Source organism: Felis catus, chromosome D1 (genome assembly GCF_018350175.1).
Source record: "Felis catus isolate Fca126 chromosome D1, F.catus_Fca126_mat1.0, whole genome shotgun sequence".
Lineage (NCBI taxonomy): Eukaryota > Metazoa > Chordata > Mammalia > Carnivora > Felidae > Felis > Felis catus.
This window is the reverse complement of record NC_058377.1, coordinates 109099691-109124686: the sequence shown is the minus strand read 5'-3', so window position 1 is coordinate 109124686 and position 24996 is coordinate 109099691. Positions and strand designations below refer to the sequence as shown.

The 24996-nt window shown below is 58.6% G+C and overlaps 1 protein-coding gene and 1 non-coding gene across 2 annotated transcripts; both read left to right on the top strand.

Moving 5' to 3' along the window:
- The first annotated feature begins 9467 nt into the window (after positions 1 to 9467).
- Positions 9468 to 12101, top strand: CD248 (CD248 molecule). The gene has a single exon (XM_003993667.5). It carries the CDS (start codon positions 9498 to 9500, stop codon positions 11820 to 11822), a length of 2325 nt encoding a protein of 774 aa, XP_003993716.3. The 5' UTR covers positions 9468 to 9497; the 3' UTR covers positions 11823 to 12101.
- Positions 12102 to 16962: 4861 nt separating this feature from the next.
- Positions 16963 to 17035, top strand: TRNAQ-CUG. The gene has a single exon. It is a non-coding gene; the product is annotated as a tRNA-Gln (tRNA).
- The last annotated feature ends 7961 nt before the right edge of the window (positions 17036 to 24996 follow it).

Sequence of the window (24996 nt, the reverse complement as noted above, 5' to 3'; positions counted from 1 at the left end):
GGAGGCGGTGGGGGCGGGGGGTGCTCGGAAACCATTTTCTCCGCACTTAACTCTTTTGGACCTCACAAGAGATTTCCCGGGAGGCTGGGCATGACTTATCCCACAGGGAGGCTTGGGAAAATGACTCCTAAGATATGGCACAGCAGCCAAACCAGGGTGTCCGGCTCCAACTACGCCCTCGATTGTAAAACACCGATAAATTAACCCTAAAGGCCCCACAGCCCCAAGGGGGTTCCAGAGCAGGGAGCAAATCCGAGCAAAGACAATGCCAGTAACGACCACCAGGGGGTGCGTGTGGCCCAGGAAGTGGCAGAGGGGGTAATTTAGAGGGGTGAGGACGTCTCAAGGGCTGCATACCCTTGCAGGCTCCGGGCAACCTGGGGACAATGCAGGGGCAGTCAGCGCAGGCTCCCTCGGAGTCCGGGATCTGGGTGAGACAAACTTCATAGGGATCACTCCCTGGGAAGGAACTGTCCCCTGCTGGAAGGAGGACCCCAGCCAGTCTCTGGGGGCACTGCCTCAGGCGCTGAACACGAAGGGACATCAGACCACCACGTGTGTCAGTCATGACAGCTGGAGGTAGAAATCTTGGACACTGGGATTTCGGACAATCCAGATACAGACGCCACCAGATCTGGGTGCAGGGCTCCCAAATTTCTCACTCTACCCTCTCCACCCCCGACCCCCGCTCCAAGCTTCTTGCTGGTTGGGAGTCTCCCTCTTTTGTACGCCCTCTCTCCCTGTCCCAAGCCCACCCCCAGTGCCTCGAACAGGGCTGGGCACCACAGAGGCACTCAATAAATGGGAAGCCGGGAGGTTAAGGGAGGGCCGGGTTCTGGGAACCAAACACAGGATGTCTCAAATTCAGTTCCAGAGGAAGACCTAGAACAGTTGCCAGGGGTGCTCAGAGAACCCCAGGGCCGGATGTGGAGCTCGTCTCACGGGAACTAGGACCGGCAGAGGCTTCTGAGCCCCTGCAAGCCCGTCCTAATCCCTTCTGTGCTCAATCTCAATTCCTGGCTCTGGAAATTCAGTAACACCCCTAGCAGTGGCTCATCGGAGCACCGCCAGGCCCGGCCAGAGGGAAACAATGTGATCTGGCAATAACAGCAGGCTGTGTGCTGGGATTCAGCCTCGCCCCTGCCTCATCCCTGCCTCCCACCTTTGGCCTTCTGGAAAAGGAAGTCACCCGAGAGGTGCCACACCTTGCCCGGCACCCACTGCTGCAGAGCAGGGCCAGACATTCGGCTCCCAAGGAGCAGCTAAGTCACTTCCTCACTTGGAAATGTTGCTCTTGTCACCCCGAGAGTCACTGCAGCGCTCTTTGTGTGTTTATTGTCGGTCTTCCTCACTAGGCCAGAGCCAGGTCGGCCTTGTTCCCCTCTAAATCTCGGGGCGCTGGTACAAATGCCTGGCCCGGAAGTGGCACTTAGTGGATACATGTAGAATGATTCGGGAAGACTCAGCCTGACAGTTGGCCGGAGCTCCTGGGGCCGGGGCGGCGCGTTCTCCACCACTGCCGCCAGGGGGCGAGCAGGCCCGTTCCCAGGCACACGCCTGGCCCCCTTCTGGCGGGAGGCCACCCGGGGAACCGCTGCACTCGGAGGGCCTGCACTCTGCCAGGTGCCAGGGGGGAAGCATCCCCACGGGGGGAGTAGGGGGGGCTCTGGCACCGTCCTGGGAATGGGAGTCCTGCCAACAGAGGTTGGTGGGAGGGGAGCCAGGAGCCAGGCCCTGTGGAGTGGGGGCCCGGGGGCGGGCGGAGAAAGGCAGTCACTGAGACCCCTGCCGCCACCCTCCCTCACCTTCAACGCAGAGCATTTGACACCCTGCCATGATCTTGTGACCCGTGTTCACCCCTCCCCCAGTTTGACACACAGAAACATCGTGACTCACATCTGTGCTCAGAACGTGTGACATCCTGTGTGCCACGGTCACGTAACACCAGAGCCCCCCCCCCCCCCCCGCCAGCCTTAACAGGAACACTCGGAGTGTTAGGAACACCTGGAGACTGTTAGGCATTCGTTCCCAGCGGGATGGGACACAGTGACACACACAGACCCCTCCTCCGAGCCACACCCCGACACAGACATCGCTAGATGTGCAAACTCAGAGACCTCCCCTCAGCGCTCTCCCTCTCAGGGTCAGAACGTGACCCCGTGACAAACATACACGGGGACAGGCTGACCCAGAGACGTGTGATGACTGGTACGCAGGGACTCCACGACAGACACCTACCCACGTAGCACTGCAGCGGCCACAGCCCAGTCCCCTGCCCTGACACTGCGCATGGCACGCACACATGCTTTTATACTTCTGATCATGCAGAAGTCCAAGCCCTTCCCTGACTAATCTCACTCCAGCCCTGGCCTACCTCTGCCACCACTCAGCCATTCCAGCCCACGGTGGACCCTGGTGGGGGCTGTGAGATGCTGAGAAGACCCCCGGGGGGGGGCGTGGCAACCCCACTGGCCAGGCAGGAGGCAGAGGCCGGCAGTGCTGGGCGGGGAGGTCTGAGCTCATCAGATTCCAGCCTGAGTGATTCACGGGAAGCGCCTGGGGAGGATCTGAGAGGGTGGGGGTGATGACCCAGGGGCTGGGGCTTTGGGGGCCTGGGTGGGCTTCAGCTAAAAGGTCTTGGGTCCAGAGCTAGCCCCTAGTCTGGGAGGGGGCTTCCTGAGGGGTGGCCCAGCCTGAAGGGGTGTCTGTTGGGTCTGGCCCCTGGGAGGGGCTTAGGACACAGAGCTGAGCCGCAGGATGAGACAATCGGCCCCTCCCGTCCTCCCCACCCGGGGCCTGGGCCCCTGACCCCAGGCCTTCCCAGCCCCAGCAGCTGGGTGTCTTTAGCAGAGGTTAGGCCGAGGGTGGGGGGCAGGGGTGGGGTGACCTTCGCGGCCATCTTGGCCCCTGGGGCCCTCAGGCAGGCAGCCGGAGTGGACCCCAGAGGCCCCGAGGGGACCGACCCGACTGGCATAGTCCGGGCCGACAGGGTTACAGACCCTCACTGCCCTGCCAGGCGAGGCCTCTGCCAGAGAGCGGAGAACACAGGGCTGTCCCAGCGCCAGGGACGTTTTTGTGCCGAGATGCAACTCTCTGCTCCTGCCACCTTCTGAGCCCCCTGCCTCCCTGGCTGGGCCGGTGCTCAGAGGACCCAGCTGCTCCTGCAGGGTGACCGGAAGACAGGATGGGGCTGGAGGCAGGACAGGGGTACAGGAAGTGCCTTTCTTGGAAGTCTGCACCAAAATAGTCTGTTCTGTCCCTACTCTGGGTCTCAGTGTCCCACGGGGGGAGATATGCGTCACCAAGGAGACCCTCGCCAGGGAGGGGCCTGAGCTGACCTTAATCTGGCATTTGCTCACAATCCTCCTCCCCTCTCCTACCCCCGCCAGCCCCCACCAAGCCTGCCTCGGGCTCTGCTCCACTTTGAAGTCCTAACATAAATATCATGTCTGCTTGGGTTCCCCTTCCCGGCCTGGTCACAGCCCCCAGACCTGGCTTCCACCCCAGCTGGCCCTGGGGGTGCTTGCTGGGTGGGGGAGGGGAGGGGAGCCTGGACCACCCAGGGAAGGTGACGAGCCAGAGACGCCGGAACAGGAGTGGGGAGACGGGGCGAGACACCAGAGACGGAGAGGGAAGATAGGGAAGTGGACAGAGAACAGAAACCAACAAGGTGACCATCTGAGGACAGAAGAGACAGAGAGACCCCAGAGAGTGACAGGAGCTGCTGGAGATTCCTGACACAGAGAGGAAAGAGAACAGAAAGAGTGGGAGGGACAGTGAGACGAAAGATCCCTGGGGCAGTGAGGGGGCAGGAAGACAAGGGAAAGTTCCAGGGTGAGGGTGGAGACGGGGAGGCTGACACTGAGGTAGCAGTGGGAAGGACGTGGTGGAAAAACATCTCTGGTGAGAGGGTGATTAGCGATCCTTGTTGGCCCCGGGGCTAAGGGGGTCCCCAGCATCTAGGACCTGCAGTGCGGGAGAGTCCTCAGTCCTCAGTCCCGGGACTGGTTGGTCATTCTAGGGAACAGGCCTCTGCCAGATGCCTCAGGGGCCACAGAATCCTCACCCACAGTTACCCCGCCCAGCCGTGGACGAGGAAGCCGCAGCCAGGCCAGGGCCAGGATCTCCACGGAGCCTCACAGCCAAGGGGCACAACAGAGGAAGGACAGGATCAGCGAGGGCCAGGAGAGCAGCCGTCCCCTCCTGGGGTCCCCAGACTCGGGTACAGTCCCTGCTCTGCCTCCGCCCTGTGACCTGGGGCAAGCCTTGTCCCTCTCTGAGCTGTCAGGACACTGAGAACAGCCGGGCCCTTCTAGCTCTGAGGTGGGCTCCAGGACTCCCTTCCTCGGGGCAGATGTGGCCAGAGGTTCAGGTCAGGCATCTGCTAGGAGAGGGACCGGGGGCCTAGCTGTGCCCAGGGTGGACGATGTTTCTCCCCTCACAGGTGGGGGCCTGTGGGGACACACGCGCGCATCACCCGGCTGTGGATACCCTCAGCAACGCCAGCCCCACGCCAGCACACGCACTCACGCGCACATGGCCACGCCACGTACAGACACCCAGGTACACACACAGGCACACCCAGTCTCTCTCCAGGGTGGGCTCCACCCCCCAACCTCCCACCAGCTGTCAGAATCCCTTTCCCCCCAGGCCTGGGCAACAGATACCTCTTCTTCCTGGGCCCCACCTTCTCCAAGCCTCTCTCTCCCACCCCCTTCCGCAAGTCTCTCCCATCCAGAAGCACCCAGGGTGCGGCACCAGCACGTGGGGAGGGGAAGGAGGCCAAAATCGCTGCCCTCCCCCCAGGCTCCCCTCCCTCCCCAATTCTGCCCTGGGACCTCCCCCACCTCCCCTCCTGTGGCTCCCACCCAAGACCAGGCGCCTCCTGCCCACCAGTTGGCCCTTCCTCTAGCCAGCCTGAAGGCTGGGGTGGTTTGGGAAGAATTTAGAAATGGAGGGAGGTGGGGGGATGGGGACAAAAGAAAAAGGAGGAAAGGAGGTGATTTGTATACAAAGCAATGTGCTGGCTCAGCGGCAGACCGTGCCAAGGTTCTAGGACGCCTGCCCAGGGGGCGCCCCCCAATCATACTCAACCCCCCCATCCCGGCTGTTCCACTGGGCTCTCTTCAGGCCAACCCCTCTGCAGGCCGCCTGCACCCCCACCCCCACGGGCCCACACATTGCATCCAAAACCACTGTCTGGCTTGTCCCAGTAGCTGGAAGACAAGGCTCCTTCTGGGGAAGTGGGCTTCTGTTTTCTTGCCCGTCTCGAGGTGAGCTCTCCTCATATGGGCCATGATCGGAGCAGAGAACTCAGCCTCCCAACCCACGCTGTGAGCAGAGCTTGGCGTCCTGAGCTGTCTCCATCCCTGCTGAGAAGACCCAGTGGCCTCAGGCCCCAACAGAGAACACAGACTGCGGTGACAGAGAAGCATCACACATGATTCCCGCCGGTGGTACAGCCCAAGCTGTCCTCCCCTCCCAGACTGCGCGCCTACAGACCCACAGAGTCGCGTTCTGAGAATGCCACCCATCATGGCGCGGCTCACCATGAATGAGCGCAGCTGCCCGGGTCCCTGTCTCCAGCCGCGCATCTAAAATCTCACCCACACACCCACACACTTAGCCACCCATCCATCCATTCGCTTACTCCTTCCCACATCCATCCGTTGTCCCTCTGTCCACCCACCCATGCATCCACCCATCCTCCTACCCAAACACCGGTCCACCCATGCGCGCACTCATGCATCCCCCCCCCCCCCCCCCCCCCCCCCCCGTGCAGGCACCCGCCGATATATCCACCCACCCATCATCCGAGCATGTATTGCATGGATTAGCATCTTCTCTGTGCTGTGGGGGAAGTCAGGCTCAATGGAGCTGCCAGAAAGGGTAAGACCGCAACCAGCCCCTCTCTGTCCCCTCCCCCCACCCAGGTCCCCGTTGCCCGTGCCTATTGCAATCCCCCCCCCACCCCCGGCCCGGGCTCAACTCCACACCTCCCATCCTGGATGGGAGCAGGGGAATGCTAGTCGCCTACCTGAACTAGGTACCTAGGTGCGGCTCCAAGCCTCATTCTCAACCCACCAAACCTTTAGCTTTGTGGGGGTCAGAGGTGCCCACCCCAGCTCCTCTCTACTACCCAACCCCCCCCCCCCCCTCCTCATGGCTCAGCCGTCTCTCAACTCGCAAGTCAGCCCAGCCGCACCATCTGGAATTTGGCCTTTGACCCTCTGCCTCCTGCTTCTCCTGCCTGCCCTCCAACCCTTCACCCCAACTGAGGCCGGAGTCCTGACCTCTGATCCGACCGGCCTACTGGCCAGACGGCTTGCAGCCTCCCCTCAGACGCCCCAGCAGCACGGGCCATTGCCCGAATCATGACTGGGCCCGCCACACCCTTGGATCAGGCTCCGGCCAGCCCCTGAGGAGCCTCCACAGGCTGCCTCCCCCAGCCCGGCCCGCCCTGCTGCCCGGCTCTCCAGCCAGCTCCCTCCCCTCTCCCAGACTATTGCAACAACTTCTTAACTGGTCCCTGGCCTCCAGTCCCCCCTCCACCCACCGCACACCAGCCACGGGGGACTCCTATCATACCTCTTCCCCATGGTCCCCATGATGGAGGCCAGCCTTTTAGGGGTAGCTTACTGCCATCCAATCCAGGCCTCTGCCCGCTTTCTGACGTTGTCCCTTCACTCCTGTCCCTCACTCCAGGCTCAGTGGAGTCCTCTGTATTCTCCAAAGGCATCTTGACCTCAGCACTTTGTCTAGGATGCCTCCCCCCATCCTCTCGATGCCATGCCCAGCTCTCAGACCCTGCGTGATGGCTCCTCGGGGCACTGTGGCAACTAGAGTACTGGGATGAGCCAGGAGGCCTTGGTTCTAGTCCCAGCCCTGCCACAGACTTGCTCTGAGACTCCCTGGGCCTCAGTGTCCCTACCTGCAAGAAGGTTTACTGATTCCCAGGGATCTCTCAGTTCTGAAATGGCCTGACTTCTGCGGAAGGCTGGGCGAGTGTGGGGAGCAGGTGGGCTTTCCCTCCACACAGCCTCATTCCCCCAGCATGGCCCAGGGCCTTACCTGAGCCCCATTCATCCATTGATTTGACAAACCCCTCTGAGCAGCATCTCTGGGCCAGGAACTCTCCAGGCCCAGGGGATACAGCAGGGAACAAGACCATGACGCTGCCCTCACGGAGCTCACGGTCTCCTAGGACAAGAGTTCTCCACTGGGGGTGATGGAGTCCCCAGGGGACATAATATTTGGCAATGTCCGGAGACATTTTTGATTGTCCCAACTGCAGGGATGTACTGACATCTAGGTAGAAGCCGGGGATGCTGCTAAACATCTTAAAATGCACAACGCAGCCCCTTAAGAGACAGACATGTACCTGGTAAGTTTCAGACGCAGCCACGAGATGAGGCCAGATAGCTGGAGCAGAAGAGCGAGTAGGGGAAGAGGGGCGAGAAGTTTGGGGGCAGACCACATCAACCTGGAGGCCATGGCCAAGGCGTTGGCCTGTCCTTTGAGTGCGACAGGGGCCCGAGGGGTTCTGAGCAGGAGTGACTAGATCCGTCTTAGGTTTTAAAGAAATCCCTCCTGCAGAATGGAGAAGGCAAGACAGAGACCAGAGGGGAGGCTATTGCAAGAACCTAGGTGGAAGGTGACAGTTGCACAGGCCAGAGGAGGGTGGCAAAGAAGGTGGTGAGAAGCAGTCAGGTTGTGGATCTATTTTGAAGGTGTAGCCAACAGGATTTGCTGAGAGATGGGACGTGGGGTGTGGGAGAAAGAGGAGTCGAGGATGATCTCAAGGCTTTGGGCCTGAGCCAAAGGAAGGATGAACTACCCCATATTGACTTTCCTCTCATGAGAAGGGGGATAATTCTATGCACTTCACAGACGTGGACCCTGAAAGAATGACCTTCCAGGCAGATAGCAAGCTCTTCAAAAGCCCGGGTTCTCAGGGGGATGGGCCATGTCTGCAGGGCCAGCCCTGGCACCGCGAGGTGGTTAGAAAAGCTGCCCTGGTCCCCACCCCCGACCCAGATGATGTGCTCAGAAGACTGAGGAACATTTGCTTCATGCTTTGCAGCTGACAAAGCACATTTGCAAACACCGAGTGCTATGATACAATAGCCCTGCTGAGCTGAAAGGCCCTGACACACTACCCCATTTTGTAGACAAGAAAAACGGAGACCCAGAGAGGGTCAGTGACTTCCCAGCAGTCACACAGCACATCAGTGGCAGAGCACTGAGGGCCAGAACCGCTCCTCCACGCCCCGTCCCCCAGCTCAAACTTCTGCCAAGAGTGCAGTGGGTGTTCACGGGTTAATCTGACAACCAGCTCCCCGGGGACCGGCCTGGATGATGGGCTCAGTGCACATGCCTCCAGAGGCCTCCAAGAGGGGCGGGAGGAGGACCCTGGCCAGGCTCACGCAGCAGACTCCGGGGGCAGGGAGGACTCCACACATGTGACGCCTGTGTCACATACACATGTATGTGTCATTGTGAGCCTCACGCCCATGCATGGCTTCTCACCAGTCCCCTCCCACCCGGCCCTGCTCACCCTGAGTGCAGCCTAGCCCCCGCCTGGCCCCCTCCCCCATGCACCCTGCCCTCTTGCAGCAGGAGCCCAGAGAAGCATTTCCTGTTTGGGGGCTGCCTCCTCCCCCTCTAAGCCCAGGTTCCCAGGGCCCCAGGCTGAGCAGAGGTGAAGGGAGGGCAGCGCCACCCCCCCCCAGCCCCCCTCCCTCCCCCCACACACCAGCTGGAGCCAGGAAGCTGAGGAGTGGGGGGAGGTTGAGGCAGGAGTTTAGTATATAAATGAGGGTTTGGTGATGCCCATGCCCGCGTGATCAAGGTGGTTTCCATTCGGGGCCTGCACACGAATGTGAAGGATGTCATGCGTGAGGACATGTAGAATGCCACGCCACTCAAGTATGTGCGTCTAAGGGGGTTCGCGGGTGCAGAGCTGGGATGAGGGGACGGTGCCGAGAGAGGGCTCCTGTGTGGGGAGAGGAACGCACGCACGTGTGTGGTGTGAGGGGCGTGAGTCAGAGCGACTTTCCACATGTATGATGAGCAGCTGGGCCCGGAGACAGTTCGCAAGTGCGATGAGGTCGGTGCGTCCACAGCGGATCTCGGCGAGTCTCTGGGAAGGGACCTCAGCTCACCACCAAGAGCCCCAGACGGCGCTGGGGTTTTCTGAGGGTCTTTCGGCCCGCTGGGCAGGCATCTCCCCCTCTCCTCGACTCCCGGTCCACGAGCTGCACCTCCCCCCGCCCCCACCCTCCAGCACCCCCCACCTCTGCCCCCCGCCCGACCGCTTCCTGCTCGGGCGGCCCCGAGGGAGCGGGAGCAGGGAGCTGGCAGCGGCCCCAGCCCACTCCTTACAAGGCCTGAGCCCGGCCCAGGACCGCCCCCGGCCCGCCCGCCAGAGGCCCCGGTCCCACCCCCTGTCAAGAGCGTCCGCGGGCCGGGGCTCGGGCCAGTCGGGGGGCGTCGCGATGCTGCTGCGCCTGCTGCTGGCCTGGGCGGCCGCGGTGCCCACGCTGGGCCAGGCCCCCTGGGCGGCCGAGCCCCGGGCCATCTGCGGCCCCGGCAGCTGCTACGCGCTCTTCCCGCGGCGCCGCACCTTCCTGGAGGCCTGGCGGGCCTGCCGCGAGCTGGGGGGCGACCTGGCCACGCCGCGGACCCCCGAGGAGGCCCAGCGTGTGGACAGCCTGGTGGGGCCCGGCCCGGCCAGCCGGCTGCTGTGGATCGGCCTGCAGCGGCAGGCCCGGCAGTGCCAACCGCAGCGCCCGCTGCGCGGCTTCACGTGGACCACGGGAGACCAGGACACGGCCTTCACCAACTGGGCCCAGCCAGCCACGGGGGGGCCCTGCCCGGCCCAGCGCTGCGCGGCCCTTGAGGCCAGTGGAGAGCATCGCTGGCTCGAGGGCTCGTGCACGCTGGCCGTCGACGGCTACCTGTGCCAGTTCGGCTTCGAGGGCTCCTGCCCCGCGTTGCCAGATGAGGCGGGCCAGGCGGGCCCTGCGGTCTACACCACGCCCTTCCACCTGGTCTCCACCGACTTTGAGTGGCTGCCCTTCGGCTCCGTAGCTGCTGTGCCCTGCCAGGCTGGCAGAGAGGCCTCCCTGCTGTGCGTGAAGCAGCCCGAGGGCCGCGTGGGCTGGTCTCGGGCCGGGCCCTTGTGCCCAGGGACCGGCTGCGGCCCGGACAACGGGGGCTGCGAGCACGAGTGTGTGGAGGAGGTGGATGGTCGCGTGTCCTGCCGCTGCGCCGAGGGCTTCCGGCTGGCAGCCGACGGGCGAAGCTGCGAGGACCCCTGTGCCCACGCCCCGTGTGAGCAGCAGTGTGAGCCCGGTGGGCCGCAGGGCTATAGCTGCCACTGTCGCCTGGGTTTCCGGCCGGCCGAGGATGAGCCGCACCGCTGCATGGACACGGACGAGTGCCAGATCGCCGGCGTGTGCCAGCAGATGTGCGTCAACTACGTTGGTGGCTTCGAGTGCTACTGCAGCGAGGGCCACGAGCTTGAGGCCGATGGCATCAGCTGCAGCCCTGCGGGGGCCACGGGCGCTCAGGCTTCCCAGGACCTAGGGGACGAGTTGCTGGACGACGGGGAGGACGAAGAGGATGAACACGAGGCCTGGGAGACCTTTGACGGTGGCTGGACAGAGGTGCCTGGGATCCCATGGATGGAGGCCACGCAGCCACCTGACTTCGGCCTGGCCTACAGACCTAGTTTCCCAGAGGAGGGAGAGCATCGGATGCCCTACCTGGACCCCACCTGGCCACCCCCACTGAGTGCCCCCAGAGGCCCCTACCACTCCTCGGTGCTCTCCGTCACCCGGCCTGTGTTGGTCTCTGCCACACGCCCCACACTGCCTTCTGCCCACCGACCCCCCGTCATCTCTGCCACCCGCCCGCCCCTGGCCCCTCAGCCCCCCATGATCCCTGCCAGGCACCCAGCTTTGCCTCCTGACCACCAGTTCCCCATGATCTCAGCCAGCCGTCCAGATCTTCCCTCTGCCTACCGGCCCCCCATTATCTCTGCCACTCACCCAGCACGACCCCCCGCCCACCGGCCCCCCATCATCTCAGCCAGATACCCTGAACTGTCCCCTGCCCACCAGTCCCCTGTGTTTCCGGACACCCATGTCACTGACACTCAGACCACCACTCATTTGCCTCAAATCCTTGCCAGCCACACCCCTCTGGTCACGACTTCCAGCACCCATCAATCCCTTGTCTCCCCAGATGTCCCAGTCCTTAAAGCCCAGGCCACTCACCTCCCCATTGCCTCGACGGTCCAGCCCCCTGTGACCACTACCTCCAGATCCCCTGTGCCCCCTGCCCATCAAGTTCCTGTACCTGCTGCCACCCGGCCCCCAGCCCTCCGCACTACCCTCACCTCAGAGCCCCCTCAGCATCCCCCTAACCAGACTTCGCTCACCAGCCCTACACGCCCCCATTCCAAACCCCCACAAGTCCCAAGGGAAGGTGCCCATGACCGCAAGCTGGCCCCATGGCTGCCCTCAGCAGCCCCCACGGCAGCCCCGACAGCCCCAGGGGAGGCCAGTCTGGCAGGCCACAGCCGGAGGGATGACCGGTGGCTGCTGGTGGCTCTCCTCGTTCCAACGTGCGTCTTCTTGGTGGTCCTACTCGCACTGGGCATCGTGTACTGCACCCGCTGCGGCCCCCACGCACCCAACAAGCGAGTTACCGACTGCTATCGCTGGGTCACCCACGCTGGGAGCAAGGGCCCAACAGAACCAGTGCCCCACCGGGGCAGCCTCACGGGGGTGCAGACCTGCAGAACCAGCGTGTGATGGGGCGCAGCCCCCCCTCTGCGGGGTGGGGGGAAGGGGCGTGCGTTGGACACATGGCCCAGGCTGCACCAGGGACTCATGGGAGCTGCCCAGCTGGACAGAGGGCTTCCTGCCCCCACCCCGGACCCAGCCAGGCTCCTCTGTCAGTCAGCTACCAGACTTGACTCTTGGGGACTCTGCTCCCTGGCCCAGCACTCAAGACTGAGGAGACGCCGAGGCCCCCAGGACCTCAGGGGGTGGGTGCTGGGGTCTTCTCCAATAAATGGGGTGCCAACCTCACCCAAAGTTCCTGACCCCCATTGATGTCTGAGGGGAGGGTCTGGGAGGACTTCAGCTTGTCTGGGCCCAAGGAAATAAGGTAAGACCCCCCTGAGGGAGAGTATGCTTCAGAGATTCTCAGGTAAACAGGAGCCCAGAGAGGGCAGAGCCTTGCCTACAGTCACACAGCGAGCCCAGGAGCGGGAGGTTTGGCATGGAGAGAGTTTCATATTTGTTCCTTTTTTTTTTTTTTTTTTTAACCAAAACTCCAAGAAAGTGAGGCTGAATATGGGGGAGAATTCTAGAATGAAGGCTTCTGCTGAACTGGAGCCAAACTGGGATTTAGGAGTCAAAGGTAAACTCTGGGTCTGGTGATTCTGGGGAGTGAAGGGAGTCTAGTGGGTGAGTTTCTGTCTTCTGGTAGCTCCTATTCTGTGCCCACAGGCTGCCCAGAAGTTGGTGGCCGGGGCCCAGGGTCACTCAGGGGTGCTACCATTCCCTTGGTTTAGGGGTGTTCTGAAGGTGCCCTTCCTCCCTGCTCTGGGGAGTAGGTGGGAGTCTGCCTAGCAGGCCGAGATGGGGAGAGCACAGAACCTGGGAGAGATATCCCATATCCAGCTCCCTTGGAGGCTTCTGAGTAAGACCTTCCAGTCTTGGGTCACATTTTGCCCTTCTCCATGTGGGTGGTGCTGGGACAGAGAGAACCCAGGAGACCAGAGCTTGTGCAAGTTGCTCCATGCTGAGGTGTCCCATGAATCCAGAATGGGATAGTCAAAGCCTGGGGGAACCTGGCAAACTCCATCATCCTGGGCTCACTGCCTTAGGGACCCGGAGAGGCGGGACCTGGGCCAGGGAGGCGCCGGTTCCCACTGCCTCTGTAATTTTTCAGTTGCAGTCTCTAAGGGGCCTCTAATTAGGACAGAGCAGAACCACCACGACCACCCAGACAGGAGAGGAGGGGTGCCCTATGCCACCCTCTGGCCCCAGGGCCTGGGCCTGGGCCTGGGCCGGGCCCCAGGGGACCAGTAGAGGAGGGGCCATAACTGGGGACGAACCGGGGGCCGTGGAGGGGGTGGAGGGAACGCTACGCACCGCCCCCGGTCCCCGTTCTCAAGTTCCCCTAACTCAAACCAGACGCCCCCGCCAGATCCTGCCCGAGTTTTTAACCTCCGAGACTCCGCTGGAGAGATTCGATGCAGGAGAGTGAGGTCGCGGGGTGGTCCAGAGGCCCGGGTCTGAGAAGGAGATGTGGGCGCATTCTAGGGGGTGACAAAGCCTGCCAGGATGGGACAGACTGGAGCTCCCTCCCGTGACCCTGCGCAGGGGATCCAGAGCGCCCCAAAGGCAGGAAGGAGTTAAATGCACTGCTGTCGGAGGGAGGGGATGGGAGTGGGGAAGGGGGCCCAGAGCCGGCTCTTTGTCATCCCGTAATGAGCAACAGATGCGGAGCTGCGTGCGGGCCTAAACAGACTGCCTCCCAGGGCAGAACCCCCGCCTGCGCCGAGCCCGGGCTCCGCCCAGACCCGGAGCTGTGTCGTAGGCTCCGCCCGCTGACTCTCAGACCCCGCCTCAATCAGGCGCGAAACTCTCCTGCCTACAGACCCCGGCACTATCAGATAGGTCCCTCCTAGTTACGAGCCACGCCCACCCACTGCTGTCACAGCACCCTCTCTGCGGGAGCTCTTCAGAGGCCCCGCCCACCAAAGCCACAAGCCTCTCCCCCTGCCAGCTCAGAGATTCTCGAAGAACTATTGCCCCGCCCCTCTGCTCTATCCGCTCCGCCCCGGCCGAAGCAGTAACGATGGCCCCGCCCACCAGGACCATAAGCCCCACCTTCTCAGGGCGGCCTGGGCAGACGGGCAGTTCTTAATGAGTTCCTGCTTTCAGGAAGTATAAACTCCACCAAGAGTTTACACTCTCTCCTCACGCCGCGTAGCGTGCCCAACCCGACTGAACCACAAGCCCCGCCCCTCTTCGGAGCTTGAGACCCAGTTCAGCAGTGCAGAACATCCCGCAGAGACTTCCCCCAAGTCCAGGAGACCTGCAAATTCCGCCTTCCCGTGGTTACGCGTTGCCCTTAAGAGCCTCGTCGGGCTCCGCCCCCAGCTATAAGCCCCGCCCCTCGCAGAGTTTGAAATGATAGGGGCGGTGCCCAGGACCATCTCACTGGGGAAAGCTCCGCCCACATACAGCTGCTAACACCCTTACTTCTCACTGAGATAACGGCCCACCTACAGAGTCTTCGGGTCCGCCCACTAAGAATACTCACAAACCCCATCCCTGAAGATCCCTTAAGTCCCGCCCACCCAGAGCGCCCCCTGTTGGGGGCTCTGAGCACAAGTACCGCCCACACAGAGAGCGTAGCCCCGATTTCTCTCAGGCTCCACCTACTGTGAATGCATAGCCACGCCCACCAACACGTTCCACCTTCTCGGGACTCCGGGGCCCAGGACTCGCCTTCTGAGTATGCTCAGACTAGTGGATCCGAACTCCTGTCCCTGACCAGGATGCCCCTGAACCTAGCCCTGGCACCCTCTCCTTCCCTACTCACGGCTTGCGGTCGTCTAGATTGCAGGTTCTCTGGGGGGAGCTCCGAGACGAGGTCGAGAGTCCGGTGGATGGCGTCGATGAATGGGCCTTTGGCGCCACCTGCTTTCAGCGCCGGGACTTGCAGGCACCGGGAAGCCCGGCCCCTCTCCCAAAGCACACTGGGGTTCAATAAATACTTCCTTAAAGTATTTATTACGTGTTTGTGTTATTCAAATACTGGCCGCCTTGGCAAATATTTGCCCCCAGACCGGCAAAATAGCAGATCCACTCACGTGTCCTCCATCATATTTGGAAGACCCCCAAGGAGGCCTCTGTGAGCAGAGGCGGCCCCTGCCAGTCTTTGCAGTGGCTGGTGGGACTTTAGCTGTTCTTTATGGACGAATCCTGTTTCCCAGGGGTAAAAGCACAAACTGTCACCTAAATTGTTAATGTTGGGTGCTCCCCTCCCCCAGCTAGCCCTCCAAACTGTGGACACGTTCCTCAGGGGTGTGCATTTGGCAGGAGGGAGTGGGTTCGGGCTCAGAGACCCTCATGTAGAAGCTGAGAGTCACAGTTTTTGGAGCAGGATTGATCTCAGCGCTCATCACTACATTTGAAAATATTCCCTTGCTCACTCCCGCACTAGACCGGGGCTCCAGGAGTCAGTGCCAGGGGCTCAATGAACTGTTTTTCAAAGGTTGTTGGGACAGACTGGGGAGCCGCGGTTAAAGAGGGGCAGAACTAACACCTACCGGATTCCAGTAGGTACCAACACCCAGCTAGACAGCCTGCGTTAGGCATTTGGTGGAGCGACCCCCCAACCAACCCAAAGCCTGGAGAATAAGATGCTTTCCAGATGAGATCCCAACGCAGGTGCCCTGGCCGCTATGAATGGGAGTAACGTTTGGTGGCAAATCATAGTGAAAATAATAATGAGAGCTTGCAGCAGCTATTATATGCCTAGTCCTATTCTAAGGGCTTTAAATGTCTTCACCCATTTGAGGCCCGTAACAACCCCCATGCAGTGAGTGCCATTCTCACCGTGATTGACGGACGAGGGGGCCGAAGGCACTTCAGCCTGTGTGCCTCGTGTTAAGCCACCGCCCCATTTGACCAAGTTAGTAAGTGGAGGTTTGAACCCCAGGAGATTCTGTGATCTTCACCCCTGGAGCTGAGCCAGACCACAGTGACAGCCGTGTCTCTGATTAGAAAATTTCCACCTCTCAGGGGACTTGCTTTTTTTTTTTAAGTCAATACGTTTTTACTTAGGGCATTCTACGTGATTCCTTCCACTGCCAATCATCTTAGCTCCTCCAAAGTCAGAATCGGAATCTTCAAAACAGCCCTTTCAAGGAGAACTTTTGTTCAATCCACAGTTCACTGTCAGTCCACAATTCTTTCGGGTGGGCTTCTTTGATCTCCACTTGAATACGGACATACTTCAGAAATCTAGTTCTGTGAATAAAGAAAACCACACATATATCTCTGAGGTGTTCCCAACGATGCAGGTCTACAGAAAAAGCCCCATCGGGATTGACCTTGACAGAGGGAACTTGCTTTCAGCCAGAAGCTGCAAGGTGTAACCTCTTGGGCTGATTGTGCTGTGATTTGGGGGCAGTAGTGGGGGGCGGGGTGGGATTCGTGACGTCTTCCTAACCCCGGAAGGGTCAGCTGTGATTCTGGAAGAGGATTCTGAGGTCTGTGACCTTGTGGGATGCAGATAAGAGGGGCGGAGTCAGGTCGTGGTGCAGTTTTAGGGCATCTGGTGGTGGCCATGCTTTAGCATGGTTTTGGTGAGTTCGGGGATTTAGTTCTTCCTGGGAGTCAGCTAGTAGTCGCTGAGGGCAGTCACCCTGCACCAGGCAGCCTTGCTTTGATTCCAGCTTCACTACGCGAGGGCTGGGGAACCTGAGGCAGGGTCTCTGGTGGCTCGATGTTTGGCTCCTCATCTGGAAAAAGGGGCATTCTAAAGTGTCAACCAGAGCCACACTAATGTGGCAGAGAGAAAAAGGACTCTTTATGGGGAGCGTCAAGGCTTCCTGCTGGAAGCCAGTGAGCAAGTTCAGGGTGGTTGCACGAACCTGCTACAAGAAGCACCGTCTGCCTCGGCTCGCACCAGAGAGCCCTGAACACAGGGTCCAGAAACTGATCACAGGAGAGCTGAATCGGCAAACACTGAAGTCCCAAACCCATCAAATTCCCATGGCAGAGGCTCTTAAACTCCCTGGGTTCACGGTATCTGAGTACCTCAGTGAGATTTTCATGACACCCGGGGCCGAAACAAAAACCAAAACAAAACAACAACAACGACAAAAAAAAAAAAAAAAAAAAAAAAAAAACCTCTAACAGGAGCACCTGGCTGGCTCAGTTGGTGGAGCGTGCGACTCTGGATCTCAAGGTGGTGAGTTCAAGTCCCACGTTGGGTGTGAAGCGTCCTTAAAAAAATTGTTTTAAATGCCTAACAGTTTCATTTAATAGTTAAGTCCAAACAATATAAGAGGTACTTGTATTTTAATAACTCAGCAGTCATTTGAAAAAATAATATGCACACATTGAAAGATACAAGAACTGGGGCGCCTGGATGGCTCGGTTGGTTGAGCGACCAACTTCAGCTCAGGTCATGATCTCGTGGTTCGTGAGTTCAAGCCCCTCGCCGGGCTCTGTGCTGACAGCTCGGAGCCTGGAGCCTGCTTCAGTTTCTGTCTCCCTCTCTCTCTCTCTCTCTCTCTCTGCCCCTCCCCTGCTCATGCTCTCTCTCTCTGTCTGTCTCTCAGAAATAAATAAACATTAAACAAAGTTTCGAAGGATGCAAGAATCTTTTCATTCTTAAGTAATCACAATCGCTTGCTAGTGAAGTATGTGCCTGTTGGACACTGCACAGCTTCTCAAAACTTGGAATCAGATTGGACATCGTCACCTTCATTTCCTGTTACGCATCGACTTTCCCAATAGGACTTGCTTTTGATCCGGCAGCTGCCAAAACCCCAGATTCACAAAGATATTATGTCATCGAAGGAACGCAGGGCGATCCAATGTTGAAACTGTGAACAGCCTCAAGCTAGCGGTTTGCCAGTTGTCTGACAGATGTCTGGTGTCTCTGTGTTTCTTTCAAAGTTTCATAATATTCTGGGGCTTCCTGTGAGTTTGCTGCAGTGTGGCAGGTCCTACATCAAAGGAAGGGCCTTGTTAGACAGCGGGATCCTGATGGAGGTACGCTGGGAGAACTGGGAAGAAGGTTTGGGACTGGGGATGCCTATAACCCTTCCCCTCCCCGCTTTCTCCACTCCGCTGCCAGATTTGCCCCTGGTGGCTGATGACAGGTGAATAGGGACCCGTGGGTGCCTTGCAGAGTCAGATTGGGAAGGCCATGTCACATCCAGCGTGGCTGATGGAGGCCTATGAGGAACACGCACACCTGGAATTTGGCGGCGGGGGCGGGCGGGGGGCTCGTTCTCGGGGGAAGGTGGATTTTCTTGCTCTAACACAGACATCTGGCGGTGGCTTTTTCCGGAGGGCTCACTCCAGCCTAGACCTAGCACTGGCCTTCACTGGAAGGGTCAGACTTCCCTTGGAATGCTACAGAGAAGAGAATTACAAGACTTTCAGAGGAAGGAATGGGAAGAGCAGTCCATCCCACCCATTAGCTGCCCAACCCACAGACCGACGCTTCCCCGGTCTCCAGTCATTCTCCACTCTCTGTGGCCGCTGAAAATAGGAGATCAAAGAAGTCCCCGAAGGACTGGTTGAAATGTGTCTCCACCTGGATAGCTCACAATAACCCCCTCTCCACTTCAAGGTCCTTAACTTCAATCCCGTCTGCGAAGCCCCTTTCTCTGTGCAAGATAACATGTTCACAGGTGTCAGAGACTAGAGAGTGGACATATTTACCTGGGGCCACCGTTTGGCCCACCACGCTTAGGGACCAGGAAGAGAATTCTAGGTCAGGGTGAGATTCCACTAGCCACAGGGAGCAGGTCCTGTCGTGGAGCATCCGGTAAGTGCGACAGAAGAGAAAAATCTATTTTTTTTATCGTTGGTTTGTTTATTCGGGAGAGACCCTGCCGCTTGAAAGTTGCCAGCCACCTTTTTTTAAGTGATTTATTTTTGAGAGAGAGAGACAGACAGAGTGTGAGCGAGGCAGGTGCAGAGACAGAGAGGGAGACACAGAATCCGAAGCAGGCTCGAGGCTCTGCGCTGTCGGCCCAGAGCCCGACGCGGGGCTCGAACTCACGGACCGCGAGATCGTGACCTGAGCCGAAGTCGGACGCTTAACCGACCGAGCCACCCAGGCGCCCCAAGCAGGCAACTTTTAAGTGGCAGTTTCTTTCACTAATAAACAAATAATAAACATTATATAGATTTTATTGTCTGCCCTAGTAGGTGCCCCGCTGCGGGACAGTCTCACAGAGTACTCACCCAGGGCTATTTTCCTGGTTCCTGTGTGTGTGACTTGGGACACTTGGACACAATACAAAGCGCAGTATCCCCGTGGGAATAAAAGCTACCACAGAGGGAAGTGTCAGGTGGATGCCACGGGAACCCCCTGCCCACTAAAATAATAAACCACTCGCTCTTTTTTCCAATATTTATTGAGAGCCCTACTGTGCATCAGAGAGTCCGCAAGGGATCAGGGATACGGAGAAGCCACAAGGGAGAACAGCAAGAATACATATGGCGGACCACTTGGGGCACTGCCCAGGCAGGAGGGGGTGGGATGCGAACCTAGGCAGAGGCAGGGTTGGCACAGGAGGAGAGAGCAAAACTGGGGGGTGGTTGGCGAGCAGATATGGACAGGACTCCGTGACGGGCTGACTGTGAAGGGGGGAATGGTGGCTGAAGGGTTTTGGCTCCCGGAAGGTGCTATTCATGGAGGCAGGGACATGGGAGAAGAAGCCAGGAGCGCCTGGGTGGCTCGGGTGGTAGAACGTCCGACTTGGGCTCAGATCACGATCTGGGTTAAAAGCCCACATCAGGGGGCGCCTGGGTGGCGCAGTCGGTTAAGCATCCGACTTCAGCCAGGTCACGATCTCGCGGTCCGGGAGTTCGAGCCCCGCGTCGGGCTCTGGGCTGATGGCTCAGAGCCTGGAGCCTGTTTCCGATTCTGTGTCTCCCTCTCTCTCTGCCCCTCCCCCGTTCATGCTCTGTCTCTCTCTGTCCCAAAAGTAAATAAACGTTGAAAAAAAAAATTAAAAAAAAAAAAAAAAGCCCACATCAGGCTCGCCGATCCTCTGTCCCCTTCTCTCTCTGCCCCTCCCCGTCCCCCACTCACGCGCGCTCTCTCTCTCTCTCTTAAAAATAAAAAATAAACATTAAAAAAGAACAAAAAAAAAAAGACGAAGCCGGTCTGGGGAGATAAATGACACGGTCAGTTTTGCATCTCCAGGGCTTGGAAGGTCACCTGAGTGGATGTCTCAAGAAGGCAACCGGATGCCGGAAGCCAGAACTCAAGACAGAGGTCCAGGCTGAAGGCAGAGATTTGAGTTTCCATCTGCCCCACGGCTGGAGGCCTTACAGAAACTGCCCGGCGAGTACCAGCGCTCACGGCCCGTCGCTTTCCGGGTTCGACTCCGGAAACAGACTGAGCTAAGCAAGCAGTTCAGGAGGGCAACTGAGACCCTAACTTCATAAATGTCCACACTGCTTGCATTTTTAAAGGATCCTATATTCACTTCTTAGGTGTTTTGGAGGCTTATTAAAATGTTAGTCTTTATACTGTTGTAGTCTTTCGTAACATATGGTGCTTTTATAACACATCCAGTGAAATTCTTCTACTGAAAGAATTCAGTATTTTTATTTTGGTCTCTTTCACTTTACAAGTTTTTTAAATAGCAAAGAGAAGAAAAACACACCTATCTTTTGGAATATACCCATGGGTTCCTGAAAACCAGGTGCTTTTGGTCTCAGCTGACATTCTGGACAGAAACTCCTCTCTTTTTTTTTCCCTCTTTTTTTTTTTTTAATGCTTATTTACTTTTGAGAGAGCGTGAGCAGGGGAGGGGCAGAGAGAGAGGGGGACAGAAGACCTGAAGCAGGCTCTGCGCGAAGAGCAGGGCTCGAACCCAAGAACCCGAACCGTGAGATCATGATCACGACCTGAGCTGAAGTCAGATGCTCAAGCAGTGAGCTGCCCAGGCGCCCCTGGATAGAAACTTCTCTTTGGAGCAGAGGAGTACTCCCCTTTGGAGTCCTACCGCCTCCGGCCCTTGATGTGCATTTGTGAAGTTGGCCAGCCTGTTTTTCTTTCTGTCTCTCGAATCGGACTCGTAGGAGCTCTTTGCCTTCACCTAGCAGGACAACAGCGCTCGCTGCCGGCCCTGACTGAGGGGCGTGGCCAGTTTGGGGCCGGACGCCTGATGCTCCTTACGCTTTCCACATACATCCTGGCCACCTCGGCGATGACTGCGTACTCACGAGCCCCGGAGAATAGACGGCAGCGTGGGTGACTTCAGAGAGAAGATGAAACTCGTGAAAAATGCAGGGGCCAGCCACCTGGGGGAAGCTCTGAGGGGCCAGGGGTCCTGGGCCCGCATCAAGGAGACACAAGGCTTCGTGGTTTGCTCTGGACGGCGGGGCGGGGGCGGGGGGGGGGGGAGCGCAGCCCACGTTTCCCTGGGTGCCCTTCTTGGGCCCGTTCGCCTTCCTGGGATCATGAAGCTCCTTTGGCCTGGGCCACTGGCCAAGGGGTTCCGCCGCTCCATCCTCGGGACACAGGAACCCCGGGATGTTGGAGGTCTCAGTAGGAGCTCAAGAATCATTCACTTAGCCCAAGCTCACTGGACATCTACTGCGTGAACTGGCAGCTGGTGAAGCGCGTGTCTATGCGATAGGGAGTGCCTGTTGATGATTCATAACAAGAATAGTACTAGTGATGATTATCGCTAAATTTACTGAGCCTTTACTATATTGGAGCCCTGTTTTAAGTGTGGTATCACCCAGGTCGTAGCGGCAGAATTGGCACTTTGTCCAACTCAAAGATCTGCATCTGTGACCATCTGCCTCCCATAGCTTTTTTTTTTTTCGTCAGGGAGTGGGGGACTCCATTTATTTACTTACTTATGTATTTTTTTTATTTTTTTTCGACGTTTTTATTTATTTTTGGGACAGAGAGAGACAGAGCATGAACGGGGGAGGGGCAGAGAGAGAGGGAGACACAGAATCGGAAACAGGCTCCAGGCTCCAAGCCATCAGCCCAGAGCCTGACGCGGGGCTCGAACTCACGGACCGCGAGATCGTGACCTGGTTGAAGTCGGACGTTTAACCGACTGCGCCACCCAGGCGCCCCTACTTACTTATGTATTTTGAGAGAGGGCGAGCGAGCCTGAGCAGGGGAGTGATAGAGAGAGGGAGAGAGAAGATCCCAAGCAGGCTCCACACCGTCAGTGCAGAGCCCAACACGGGGCTCGAACCTATGAACTGTGAGATCATGACCTGCGCCTAAACCAAGACTTGGATGCTCAGCTGACTGAGCCACTCAGGTGCCCCTTGCCCTGCCCCCCCCCCCCGAACCTTAGTTCGCACAGAAGAAACGGATAATGAACTTGCACACAGCGAGCCAAGGCGAAGGATAGCAGTGGGGCTGGCGGGAGGTGGATTTAGACGGTCAGGACTCACACACAGGCTGAGCCCTAAGTGTTGAGCGGAGCGAGGGGGGAACTAGGGGAAGGAACAGTGCTCTAGGAGGGGGAACAGTGTGTGCCAAGACCTTGAGGGAAGAAGGTTGTTCCAGGATCGGGTACAAGGCCACCGTGGCTGAGACTTTGTAAGGGAAGGGGATCAGGCTCCAGGTGAGCTTGGGGCATCTGCCAGAGCCCACAGGGGTCCGAGGGCTGGGGCAGAAGCCTGGGCTATATTTGATGTTTGGTGGGAGGCACCAGTGTATTTTGAGTGAGGTAGAGGTGTGATCTGAGTAACATTCCAAGATGACGCTACATGGGCCGGAAGGGACGAGGTGAAGCGGACGCCTGATAGAGTCTGTGGTAGTCACTGGGGGAGGGTCCCTGGGGGCCCAAAGCAAGGTGGTGGCTTCAGATGGAGAAGACCCGGGGGCTGCTTAGAGAGCTGGTGTAGGGAGAGTCCTGGGTGATATCTTTCACGCGGGGAAGTGAGGAAGGCGTCCGTGGATGAAATGCTATACAGCCTGCAGATCTTGTTCAAAATAACCCAGTGGGGGTGCGTGTGCGTGGATGGGGTAGGAGCGGTCACGGTAGGGGACGGCTGGAGAGCTGGGCGCTGCGGACAAAGAGCCCACGTGCACCCACGTCTCTACCTTTGCGATGTCTGAGATGTTACATAACAAAAAAGAAGGAGGAGAAGGAGAGGATTGCCATGCAGGTGTCTGGAGTAAGCAACTGGGTGAACGGCGGCAGAGTTTACCGAGATGGAAAAGACAGAGAGGGGCAGGGTTGGGGCGCAGGTTGGAAATCGGGGGCTCTGTTCTGGCCGTGCTGTGTCAGGTTTCAATCAGAGAGCAAAGGCAGAGGACTATGAGCTTTTTGGAACAAGGCTCTGTCCCTTTCCTCAGACATTCTTTTCCTTTTAAGAATTCTCCCGGCTCAGTGTTGGCTCTAACAGCCACCCCTGGCTTCAGAGTCTTCCAGCAGAGGCCCCTTAAGTGTCCCAGAGCAGAGAGAAACCGTACCTGTTTTCTCCGTCTGAATTCTTCACCCACAGAAACCAGGAGCGATAAGAGTGATTATTGATGTTTTAAGGCACTAAATTTGGGGATAACTTGTTATGTAGTAGTAGATAATGAACATAGGATGCCAGTAATAGAAACAAGGGAAAAAACCAGTAGCTTAAACAAACTAGAAGCTTATGTCTCCTTCTGTTGAGACTCTGGAAGCAGGCGACACAAGGAAGCTCCTATGGTGTCACGGGAAGCCCGGGGGCTTTTATCTTGTTCTACTGTCCTCACCACATGGCTCTAATTCTCAAGGTCACCTCCTGGCCCAACATTGCTGCTGGAGTTCCAACCATCACATCTGCATCCCAGGCGGAATGCGGGAGGAAACAAGGAGATAGAACTAGCCTTCACCAAGATTATTTCTATTTCAAGGAGCATTCTTAAAAATCCTTTCCAACACCTTCTCCTTACATCTCCAATCCTAAAATTCAGTCACGCAGTCACATTGTATGTGCCAGGGAGGCTGGAAATGTGGCCTTTCAGCTGGGCTCACTGCCATCGGAAGTAAAACTGGGGTTCTGCTGCTGAGGAGGAGAGGAGAGTAGATCACGGCTAGCAGGTCGCTGGTGGCCGTGGACAGAGGACGGTGGAAGACGCAATCTCCACGGGAAGGAGCTGGAGCCAGTAACCACCCCCCCGCCCCCGCCCACACACACGCTGCCCATGCGGCTTCCTCAAATGTTTGGGCACCATGGAGTTTCTTCAAGCGGGTTCTGGACAAAGACCTGAACGACTCCCCCCACCCCCGGCCAGCCAGCAGCTGGACTCTGCCTAAGATGCTAGCATGTGGGCCTGACCTTGTCGCTTACCTGCTCAACCACCTTGGAGGCTCCAGTTTGCTCCAGCTTTCAGATGAGTCCTGGGGGTTGGTACCGAAGGCCTCAGCCAACTCTCCCAGGGCAGTCTGCTTCCACCCCTCTTCACGCTTCATGCCCTGCCCCCGTGCCTTTGGGAATGCAGCTCCCATGGCCCGGAACACACCCTGCCCTGTCTCCGCCCAGGGGAATCGCGCCCATGCTCGGCCCCCTTCTAGGGCCACCGTGAGTCCTTATGGTGCCTCTGCACAAATCAGAAAAGGGTGCCTTTCTCCAGGTGGACGCAGATCCACGTCAGGGCTTGAGGGGTGGCCCACAGTGGATCCCACCCACATTTGCCCCTCGGCCCGGTGCACCCCCGGCACAGGCATACGTGCGAAGATGCCACTTCCGGGCGTGAGGGAGGCCCTTGCTTTGACCTTCCTCTTGGCCTTCAGATCCCACGCGCCGACTGGGGGCTGGCTGTCTCCCACCTTGTGTCCTCCAACATCTCGGTGCCCGTTCCCCTGAACCACTAACGCTGACAGCCATCAGGGGAACTGAATTCGCACCACAGATCGTGGCTCTTCCCCCCCACCCCCACTTTGGGGAGCAGTCACCAGTCCCTTAGTCCCCAGCAGGCCCAGCGGCAGAATGAAGACCCACCCACCCCCCACCCCCCGGCCCCGGGCTAGAAGGGGGACCGCTTGGACACCGCCTTAGAAGTGCCCCGGGTGCCGGTCGGTTGGAGTCAGCTGCAGCGACTCAAACCTGAGTCTCAGGCCCTAGGCTGGGCAGGGGGTTCCCTCTCGGCTTACCTTGCTCCTGGGAACACCGGAGTCCGACCCTGTGTCCCCTTCCACGACCGAGAGCATTGCATCGCTGACCCGGGGTAGCCCGTTGTGCCGGT

Coding starts and splice junctions, on each gene's coding strand:
- CD248 (XM_003993667.5), top strand. CDS start 9,498: ATGCTGCTGCGCCTGCTGCTGGCCTGGGCGGCCGCGGTGCCCACGCTG.